This window comes from Triticum aestivum, chromosome 2D, assembly GCF_018294505.1.
Source record: "Triticum aestivum cultivar Chinese Spring chromosome 2D, IWGSC CS RefSeq v2.1, whole genome shotgun sequence".
NCBI classification, from domain to species: domain Eukaryota; kingdom Viridiplantae; phylum Streptophyta; class Magnoliopsida; order Poales; family Poaceae; genus Triticum; species Triticum aestivum.
The window spans coordinates 525,495,958-525,506,916 of NC_057799.1; the positions used below are offsets into that span (position 1 = coordinate 525,495,958).

A 10,959-nucleotide genomic window follows, 5' to 3' on the forward strand; every position below is an offset into this window, starting at 1 on the left:
GGGCGCGCCCAGAGCACGCACGGCAGGTGCTCGACGGAATGCCAGTGCGCGCTGGAGAGCTTGGGTGAGGCTGGCAGCTAACAGGCCAGGGTTAGGGACAGCTAGGATGCTAGTGGACATGCTGGGTGGGTCAGGGGTTCAAGTCCACAATGCAAACCAGAGGACATGCCAAAAATTGTTCCTACACACAGGGTGTTCGACAGAATGCCATGGTCAGCTAGGCAACTCTTGGGGTGGCCAAACTCTCCAGATCCTAGTCTCTTTAGGAGCTAAAGAAGGTGGTAAGGTTAGTTTGGCAAAAACAGAAAGTTGATAGTGCAAGAATTTGAGAAAACCAGTTTTGGGCAGAAACTAAAGGCCAACATTGCATGCACCAAAATTATGCCAATGGGTCCAATCTCCTAGACTTAAGAGTTTGGTAGGGAGGACTATAAGTAGGAAAAAGCTTCAAGGGCACTAGAGCAAAATAAAATGGGGTTGCAGTACAAAACACCAAACTGGACCAGAATGGAAATGAAGATGATTCACTCAAATTTTTCAAAGAACAACACTGGGTTTTTGCATGAAGTTGCATTGTATGCATCTCCTGACATCACCAAACACTTGGAAGAATTTTTAGAAGAATATTTAAATAGGTTGTAGTGCAAAATACCTACTGGACCAGATTTGAAAAATTGATGTAGGGCTCAAAATCTCCAATGACCAAAGGATATTTTTGCATAAAAGTGATGGGGAAACCTCACATGACATCCCCAAATTTTGGTGAAATTTTTAAAAGCATTTATCAAAAGGTTGCAGTGCAAAAAGGGGCTCCAAATTTATGAAAGATCATTTTAAAAGAATAACGTTCATGAAAAATAATTATGCAAATAAATCCACTGATAAAGAATTGATTTTATAAAGAGGGCACACAAGTCCAATAATACCTTTGGAAAGTTTCCACCAGAGGTAAAAACTCACAATATTAAAGAGAAAAGGGTTTTGAAATCAAGGAGGAATCCAGAAAAATAAAATTTTATTTCCTGGCAAAATTTTAATTAATAAAACAAGGTCAAAATTTTGGGGTGTTACACCATATCGGAACATAAATATATGGTGAATAGTTTGACACTATCAACTATGCAGTTATATGGCTCAGGAACATCTACTCAACAAACAAAGAGTGCTACTACTCTGGCACACAGAGTTGATGCATCGGCAAAATATTTCAAAACTGGATAACTAAGATGATTTGCTGAATGAAATCTTGTGGAGATACTTACACCACATAGCTAGCGTACCATTGCACTTACACCATATAACGAGCGAGGGGTCGGGTCGGGGCACTGACCTAGAGTCGCCGGCGCGGGAGCTCACCTTGGCCTTCATCCTGCCGCCGGACGCCAACCTGATCAGAGCCCGCAGAAGCCAAAATCATGAACTGGCTGGGAACCGCGCGGTACCTTGGGATTGGAGCGAGGGCGAGGGGTGGGCTGGGACTCGGATGCTGAGCTCCCTGCACACGGCATATTGTGTTAATGCTTACAGCAACATAAGATACTCACATATAAAAAATGCACCCTGGAAGTATAAAGAGTGCTTCCTAGCACACCAAGAATCCAACAGAAAGCAAACATGTACACCGGTGAGCTGGTGACCATAAAGTAACATCACAAAGACTCAGCCATCACAAAGACTCAGCCCGATCCTAACATGTACACCGGTGAGCTGGTGGTACTGGTCAAAATTCCCCAAAAATAAGGAAATGCGACATGCATGACAAGCTGTGGCATTACTAGAGGATTTGATTAAACCAACATGCTGGAGTGTGTGAAGATTCATGGTTTTAAACTTGTAATATGGTAGTTATTTTAAAAAAGTGTTCTTAGAAATGAGCTATCATGCGTGAAGATTCATGGCTTTCAAGCCAAATGATCAATCTTATGGCCACATTCATGGCATAGTTTGTTCAAATTATCTCATATTGTGCACAAGGGTGCATCTTGGAATTCCAAACAATGTTGCCTAAGGAAGTTTTCATTTTCTTTGCATGGAAAATTCATTTTCCATTTTCCGAGTGCCTGAAATGAGTTTTTTTTGTGAAGGACCTACCATATATTTGTTGCAAAATTGGACCAAATCAATTTTCTAAAATACTAGGCCATATTCAATGCACAATTGACAAAATGGTTGGGTGTCAAAAGTTTTGATCCACCTCTGGTGAAAACGACAAATTCCCACCGATTCAGCAGGAAGCGGATCAAATTTGAACTGCAGCTGCCTCATAGTTTGCTATTTATTTTTTCTAAAAATCATTTCTAGTTACATAAGTACCTATTTAATCATAAATACATGGTTTGGTGGCGATACGTCGAGGTTTGGATGGTGGCCAAGGGCCCCAACTCTAGAGCGCGTAAACTCGCATGCCCGCCGCGTGGTCACCGCGTGACCGTGGCGTTGCCATGTGTTGTGGGCGGCCTAGGCATGTCTAGCGGGTTGGGCACTCCCCGGGTAGGTGCTAGGAAGAAAATCACAACATAAGATTCTCACGAGGAGACCGATCGATGCTCAAACATGAATAAGCAGCCAAGTGTTTGATTAGCGGTACGGGAAATGCACATGGCTAATGGGCGTGAGTTTTGGCTGAGGATGATCAGTTACTAATAAGACCGTCTTCATAAATTTTCAGCTCAAAAGGAGGAGTCTAGGTGGTACTTGCTTTGCAAAGTACCACACTGGACATAAATACGAATGTTGAAGCTGGGCTCAAAATAATGAATGGATTGAGCTGGCATTTGGTGGAGGATGGTTATTTGGGCATAGGAAAGCACTATAGAAAATGGATACCATTTGGACATGCCAAAGTGGTACTTCCTTCACAAAGTGTTTTTCTGAACATAATAGGAAAATGAATATTTTTGAATTATTTTTGAACTAGGCAAGGAAGGTTTTTTTACATATTTGACGAAGATATGACCCAAAGAATTTATGAGATTTTTTTGGGAATTTTGGGAATGACAGAAATATAGGTTGCTTCACAACCTAGGGCAAAAACTGCCACATGGACATGACACATAGGCAAAACTGATGAGGTGGCGCCTAGTCATAGCAACCCACCACAATTTACAAGGTTATGACCATCTATATTGGTCATGGTCAGCTAGAAATAAGGCAGCGGACCTGTGCTATCTGCTTTATGACCATTTCGTGTAAGGAAATTACGACCTTTCTGACCAAAATGGTCGTTATAGTTTAGGGTTTGGAGCCCCCCGAACAGCTTTTGACCAATTGGTCTGAAATGGTCATAGATCTATGACCAATTCTTCCAGGGTCACTGACAGAAGATCACTAGTTGACATATTTCTTGTAGTGCTTGCCCATGAGGCACGGTTCGCAAGTACCAAGTGATTCATAATCAAGTGGTTCCAAAAGTCCACCAGTATGGATTTTCTTCATGCGCTTTACACCGATATGACCTAAACGGCAGTGCCACAAATAAGTTGCACTATCATTATCAACTCTGCATCTTTTGGCTTCAATATTATGAATGTGTGTATCACTACTATCGAGATTCCACAAAAATAGACCACTCTTCAAGGGTGCATGACCATAAAAGATATTACTCATATAAATAGAACAACCATTATTCTCTGATTTAAATGAATAACCGCCTCGCATCAAACAAGATCCAGATATAATGTTCATGCTCAACGCTGGCACCAAATAACAATTATTTAGGTCTAAAATTAATCCCGAAGGTAGATGTAGAGATAGCGAGCCGACCGCGATCACATCGACTTTAGAACCATTTCCCACACGCATCGTCACCTCGTCCTTTGCCAATCTTCGCTTAATCTGTAGTCCCTGTTTCGAGTTGCAAATATTAGCAACAGAACCAGTATCAAATACCCAGGTGCTACTGCGAGCATTAGAAAGGTACACATCAATAACATGTATATCACATATACCTTTGTTCACCTTGCCATCCTTTTTATCCGCCAAATACTTGGGGCAGTTCCGCTTCCAGTGACCAGTCTGTTTGCAGTAGAAGCACTCGGTCTCAGGCTTAGGTCCAGACTTGGGTTTCTTCTCCTGAGCAGCAACTTGTTTGTTGTTCTTCTTGAAGTTCCCCTTCTTCTTCCCTTTGCCCTTTTTCTTGAAACTGGTGGTCTTGTTGACCATCAACACTTGATGCTCCTTCTTGATTTCTACCTCCGCAGCCTTTAGCATTGCGAAGAGCTCGGGAATTGTCTTATCCATCCCTTGCATGTTATAGTTCATCACGAAGCTCTTGTAGCTTGGTGGCAGTGATTGAAGAATTCTGTCAATGACGCTATCATCCGGAAGATTAACTCCCAGTTGAATCAAGTGATTGTTATACCCAGACATTTTGAGTATATGCTCACTAACAGAACTATTCTCCTCCATCTTACAACTGTAGAACTTATCGGAGACTTCATAACTCTCAATCCGGGCATTTGCTTGAAATATTAACTTCAACTCCTGGAACATCTCATATGCTCCATGACGTTCAAAACGTCGTTGAAGTCCCGGTTCTAAGCCGTAAAGCATGGTACACTGAACTATCGAGTAGTCATCAGCTTTGCTCTGCTAGACATTCATAACATCTGGTGTTGCTCCTGCAGCAGGTCTGGCACCTAGCGGTGCTTCTAGGATGTAATTCTTCTGTGCAGCAATGAGGATAATCCTCAAGTTACGGACCCAGTCCGTGTAATTGCTACCATCATCTTTCAACTTTGCTTTCTCAAGGAACGCATTAAAATTCAACGGAACAACAGCACGGGCCATCTATCTACAATCAAAATAGACAAGCAAAATACTATCAGGTACTAAGTTCATGATAAATTTAAGTTCAATTAATCATATTACTTAAGAACTCCCACTTACATAGACATCCCTCTAATCCTCTAAGTGATCACGTGATCCAAATCAACTAAACCATGCCCGATCATCACGTGAGATGGAGTAGTTTCAATGGTGAACATCATTATGTTGATCATAACTACTATATGATTCACGCTCGACCTTTCGGTCTCAGTGTTCCGAGGCCATATCTGTTATATGCTAGGCTCGTCAAGTTTAACCTGAGTATTCCGCGTGTGCAACTGTTCTGCACCCGTTGTATTTGAACATAGAGCCTATCACACCCGATCATCACGTGGTGTCTCAGCACGAAGAACTTTCGCAACGGTGCATACTCAGGGAGAACACTTATACCTTGATAATTTAGTGAGAGATCATCTTATAATGCTAGCGTCAATCAAAGTAAGATAAGATGCATGAAAGATAAACATCACATGCAATCAATATAAGTGATATGATATGGCCATCATCTTCTTGTGCTTGTGATCTCCATCTCCGAAGCACCGTCATGATCACCATCGTCACCGGCGCGACACCTTGATCTCCATCGTAGCATCGTTGTCGTCTCGCCAACTTATGCTTCTACGACTATCGCTACCGCTTAGTGATAAAGTAAAGCATTACAGGGCGATTGCATTGCATACAATAAAGCGACAACCATATGGCTCCTGCCAGTTGCCGATAACTCGGTTACAAAACATGATCATCTCATACAATAAAATTTAGCATCATGCCTTGACCATATCACATCAAAACATGCCCTGCAAAAACAAGTTAGACGTCCTCTACTTTGTTGTTGCAAGTTTTACGTGGCTGCTACGGGCTGAGCAAGAACCGTTCTTACCTACGCATCAAAACCACAATGATAGTTTGTCAAGTTGGTGCTGTTTTAACCTTCTCAAGGACCGGGCGTAGCCACACTCGGTTCAACTAAAGTTGGAGAAACTGGCACCCGCCAGCCACCTGTGTGCAAAGCACATCGGTAGAACCAGTCTCGCGTAAGCGTACGCGTAATGTCGGTCCGGGCCGCTTCATCCAACAATACCGCCGAACCAAAGTATGACATGCTGGTAAGCAGTATGACTTGTATCGCCCACAAATCACTTGTGTTCTACTCGTGCATATGACATCTACGCATAAAACCAGGCTCGGATGCCACTGTTGGGAAACGTAGTAATTTCAAAAAAAATCCTACGCACACACAGGATCATGGTGATGCATAGCAACGAGAGGGGAGAGTGTGTCCACGTACCCTCGTAGATCGAAAGTGGAAGCGTTAGAACAACGTGGTTGATGTAGTCGTACGTCTTCACGATCCGACCGATCAAGTACCGAACGCACGGCACCTCCGAGTTCAGCACACGTTCAGCTCGATGATGTCCCTCGAACTCCGATCCAGCTGAGCTTTGAGGGAGAGTTTTGTCAGCACGACGGCGTGGTGACGATGATGATGTTCTACCAACGCAGGGCTTCGCCTAAGCACCGCTACAATATTATCGAGGTGGATTCTGGTGGAGGGGGGCACCGCACACGTCTAAGAGATCAATGATCAATTGTTGTGTCTATGGGGTGCCCCTACCCCCATATATAAAGGAGCAAGGGGGGAGAGGCGGCCGGCCAGGAGGAGGCGCGCCCCCTCCCTTCCTTGTTGGACTAGGAGAAGGGGGAAGGAGGAGGGAGAGAGGAAAGAAAGGGGGGCGCCGCCCCCCCTCCTTGTCCATTTCGGACTAGAGGGGGAGGGGGCGTGCGGCCTGCCCTGGCCGCCCCTCCTCTTCTCCACTAAGGCCCATGTAGGCCCATTAAACCCCCGGGGGGGTTCCGGTAACCCCCGGTACTCCGGTATATATCTGATAACCCCCAGAACCATTCCGGTGTCCGAATATAGTCGTCCAATATATCAATCTTCATGTCTCGACCATTTCGAGACTCCTCGTCATGTCCGTGATCACATCCGGGACTCCGAACTACCTTCGGTACATCAAAACACATAAACTCATAATATAACCGTCATCAAACTTTAAGTGTGCGGACCCTACGGGTTCGAGAACTATGTAGACATGACCGAGACACGTCTCTGGTCAATAACCAATAGCGGAACCTGGATGCTCATATTGGCTCCCACATATTCTACGAAGATCTTTATCGGTCAAAATGCATAACAACATACGTTGTTCCCTTTGTCATCGGTATGTTACTTGCCCGAGATTCGATCGTCGGTATCTCAATACCTAGTTCAATCTCGTTACCGGCAAGTCTCTTTACTCGTTATGTAATACATCATCCCGCAACTAACTCTTAGTTGCAATGCTTGCAAGGCTTAAGTGATGTGCATTACCGAGTGGGCCCAGAGATACCTCTCCGACAATCGGAGTGACAAATCCTAATATCGAAATATGCCAACCCAACAAGTACCTTTGGAGACACCTGTAGAGCACCTTTATGATCACCCAGTTACGTTGTGACGTTTGGTAGCACACAAAGTGTTCCTCCGGTAAACGGGAGTTGCATAATCTCATAGTCATAGGAACATGTATAAGTCATGAAGAAAGCAATAGCAACATACTAAACGATCGAGTGCTAAGCTAACGGAATGGGTCAAGTCAATCACATCATTCTCCTAATGATGTAATCCCGTTAATCAAATGACAACTCATGTCAATGGCTAGGAAACATAACCATCTTTGATCAACGAGCTAGTCAAGTAGAGGCATACTAGTGACACTCTGCTTGTCTATGTATTCACACAAGTATTATGTTTCCGGTTAATACAATTCTAGCATGAATAATAAACATTTATCATGATATAAGGAAATAAATCATAACTTTATTATTGCCTCTAGGGCATATTTCCTTCATGAGCTTGTGCTATTCCTGGCGTGTCTGCTAGACATTTTCAACACGCAGCTTGATGCCTACAACAACATCTGCTTCCTGTTTCAGCTCTGTTCAGCTTCTCCGCTCCACCAGCGGGGCGGTTCTTGGGATCCTGGAGGGCTCACATTACATTTGTTACTGGAATTGGCTCGTCGGGAGGTCTTTGCAGGAGGGATGTGTATCATCATCTTAGTTGTCCGCTTCCTCATCCACATGAGCGACATTTCACTGCATCGACTGCTTGGACTCCAATCAACTCAAGGGCATTTTCAAGAAGGGACGGGTGTCATCACCGTCGCCGCCATCTTCGCGCAAAGCTCCATCGACCACAAGTGCTACCTCGGCTTCGACCGCGGCGGTGTTAGCCACGACTACGCCATCACCATGTTCCTCGACGGGATTTTCATTGGCCGCAAGTACTACCTCCCCATCATTGCAGTCTACCTTGACTTCGGCTACCGAGGAGGCTCCAACCAAGCCCAGGAACATCGAGCACCATGGGACCCAGGCGGCGATGTCGGCTTAGGGTCAAGCCGAGTGTCACGGAGGGAGGGATGTCGGCGACTGGATGTGCAGGGTCCTTGAGTTGGAGAAGAAGCAACACGCGATGCACGCATCGTGCACGCCCTCCTGACCGTAGATACCTGCTGCCAGCTTGAGGGCAAGCGGGCTGTTAAGGGGGAGGGGATGTCAGCCCCCTTGCTATGTTGGGATGTTAGTGAAGGGTTGGGCCCAGCCGGCCCGTTACAACAGCGACTACAAGTACGAGGGCCAAGGGACAGACGAGGCATCCGCGTAGGATCACGAACCCGGCGGTGGCGGCTCTCTTCTTCTTCCTCTCGCTTCCCTCTTCCTGTATCCTAGTTCGTGCTAGTAATCAGGGCTAGCTACTGTAATTCGGGCTTGTAATCGAGAGAGATATCTAGTTCCCTAACATCTGGTATTCAGAGCGAGGCACCACCCTTCCTCAAATTCTTCCATAATTTTTTCCACCACCACCATCCGAGGGAATCAGCCATGGATCCGTCCATCCAGGAGTATCTCCAACGGCTTGACGCCAGCCTTGACGCCTACACCAACGCAATAAGGTCCCTCGCCGAGAAACTGGGCGCCCATGTCCTAAATCCGCCACCGCCCGCCACCTCGCCGGAGAGCACAACCGACGCGTCGTCCCCCGTCCCTAGTGTCTCCTACTCCACAGGCAAGGCCTAGGAGGTTGTCGAGGTCGTTCACGACGCGCTCCCTGCCTGCAGCACAATGGCGCATGTCACATGTTCGACGAAATGCTCGCACCAGGTCGCCACCACCGACAAAGTCGACAAGGTCACCACCGTCTACCACGAGTCCGTCATCGACCTCAGTGACAAGTTAGGCGCCCTCAACATTCCTGTGATGGCCAGCATCAACCCGCTGCTCCACGTCCAAGTTCCGTCAACCAATTCCTTCGCTGACAGCACCCGTGGCGTCGCTGTTGCAGGACCGGATGAGGACACACTCGTGGCGGCCACTCCGGACGTCGCCGTCGAGCTTGCCGTCCTCTCAAGCGTCTCCTTCTCCACCAACAAGGTCCATGAGGTCATTGTTGTTCCCCGCAGTGCGTCCCCTGTCTACATCGGCATGGCGCCTTCCACCTGTTCGACGAAATGCTCCAACCAAGTTGGTGCCACTTCGTTCCCGTCTCCAGTCACGACGGCATCGCTACTCCCAGCAGCCACACGTGAGCTCGTCGCCGACCTCGTTTGTCCTGCTACCAAAGCCGTCAATTCGATGCAGCCGTTCCGGAAGCATGACTTGGATGTCTCGCCGCACACAAGCCACCAGGGCCGCCTGCTGCTACGGCCGATGCCGTGGCCATCATTGCGGGCAACTCGTATTGCAGAGGGAATGGAGACTCGACCCATTCTGTGGCCGTCGTTTGCAATCGGTATGCCATCAGAAGTCTGTCATTCTAGTGTTGCCCATTGGAACTTCTCAGTGACTACTTCTGTTCATGGCCTTCATGCATGGACATTCAGGGAACATCCATTTCAGTTTGCCCAGGTGCTTGACATGGCTTTGACTAGTAGCAGCTTTCCAATGGAATCATGTCATGTTGGAGATCTTGTGGGTAATCACCGTGGACACCGCATACAGAAGAATTTTTCTAGTGATCTAAATATGATGAGAGAATCCTGGTGGTGTCTGCAAATTGCGCAACAGAAAACATTTCTTTTAGAGAAGGCTATTTGTTGGATCCCTCTGGTGCCAAGATCTCTTCCTACTCCGAGTCAGCAACTAATGCAACAAAAAGACACTGTGAACTTCACTGATGCGGAACGGGTGCCAGTTATATCTTCTTTGCAGTCATACTATGAGTTTCATGCTCAAGCTCGAGAAACTTCTTGTACCCGTAGGTTCTTTGTTTCAACTGAGCTACAGAGTTACCATGGAACCAAGCTACGACCAAAACCATCGCCACTATTCGACTTCAATCAAGACACCACCCAGCTGAAGATAAAAATGGACATCTTTTTCATGCAATTGCCGAACAGTACACGTGGGGTTCGAGCACTGAATGTGTGGTCAGCTCTATCCAAGGGTAATGAGCATGCCAATGCACTAGCAATTTTTGAGCCAAGAGCAATTGAAGAGCTTGCCATACTGACCAGTTTTCAGTGCTGCTTCTTCAAACGTACACCAGATTGGATACTATTGATCAGGCCACCTACGGAAAAGAGAACATCAGAGGACAAGAATCCATTAGTATGGGCACTTTTCACAGATGCTTGAACATATATGAAATTGGACGAAACTTATGCTGTTGTTGTTCATAAGTGTGAGCAGAGAATTTCTCACGACCGAAGTTTGCTACTCTCTTTCAATCAGAGACCACCTGGTGCATATTTTGGACTAATGGCAAGTCTAGGTACTCCTGCTATATCTGTAGATGCTTCAGTGCAGCCCTCGGTGATTCCCACTTATGCAAGCATACAGATTGGTAACACTCAGTACAAGTGCGTGTGCACTACCTCAGGCTTATTTGGCAAATGGTTAGAGAAGTCTGGGAGCAGTAAAAACAGCAAGGTTGTTTCACAAGCATCTGGACCGGATGGTCGATCCGGAGTAGCAGACTGCAATGCTATCTGCCATACTACTTCCAGCAATAGTCTAACTAGAGAACTTCCAGTACAACATGTGTCGTATGAGCTTGTGCTATTCCTGGCGTGTCTACTGGGCATTTTT

General features: G+C 46.1%; 1 protein-coding gene across 1 annotated transcript; it reads left to right on the top strand.

Annotated features, from left to right (window-relative positions):
• Window positions 1-8,940: 8,940 nt before the first annotated feature.
• Window positions 8,941-10,506, top strand: LOC123054225 (uncharacterized). Its single transcript, XM_044477945.1, has 2 exons — window positions 8,941-9,104; window positions 9,215-10,506. The coding sequence occupies exons 1-2, from the start codon at window positions 9,002-9,004 to the stop codon at window positions 10,504-10,506; spliced, it is 1,395 nt and encodes a 464-aa protein (XP_044333880.1). The 5' UTR covers window positions 8,941-9,001.
• Window positions 10,507-10,959: the final 453 nt, after the last annotated feature.

What these genes read in the sequence shown, in the direction of transcription:
- LOC123054225 (XM_044477945.1), top strand. Translation starts at nt 9,002, where the DNA reads ATGTCACATGTTCGACGAAATGCTCGCACCAGGTCGCCACCACCGACA. An exon ending in GTCATCGACCTCAGTGACAA is followed by an intron (nt 9,105 to 9,214) that starts GTTAGGCGCCCT and finishes TCGCTGTTGCAG; the next exon opens with GACCGGATGAGGACACACTC.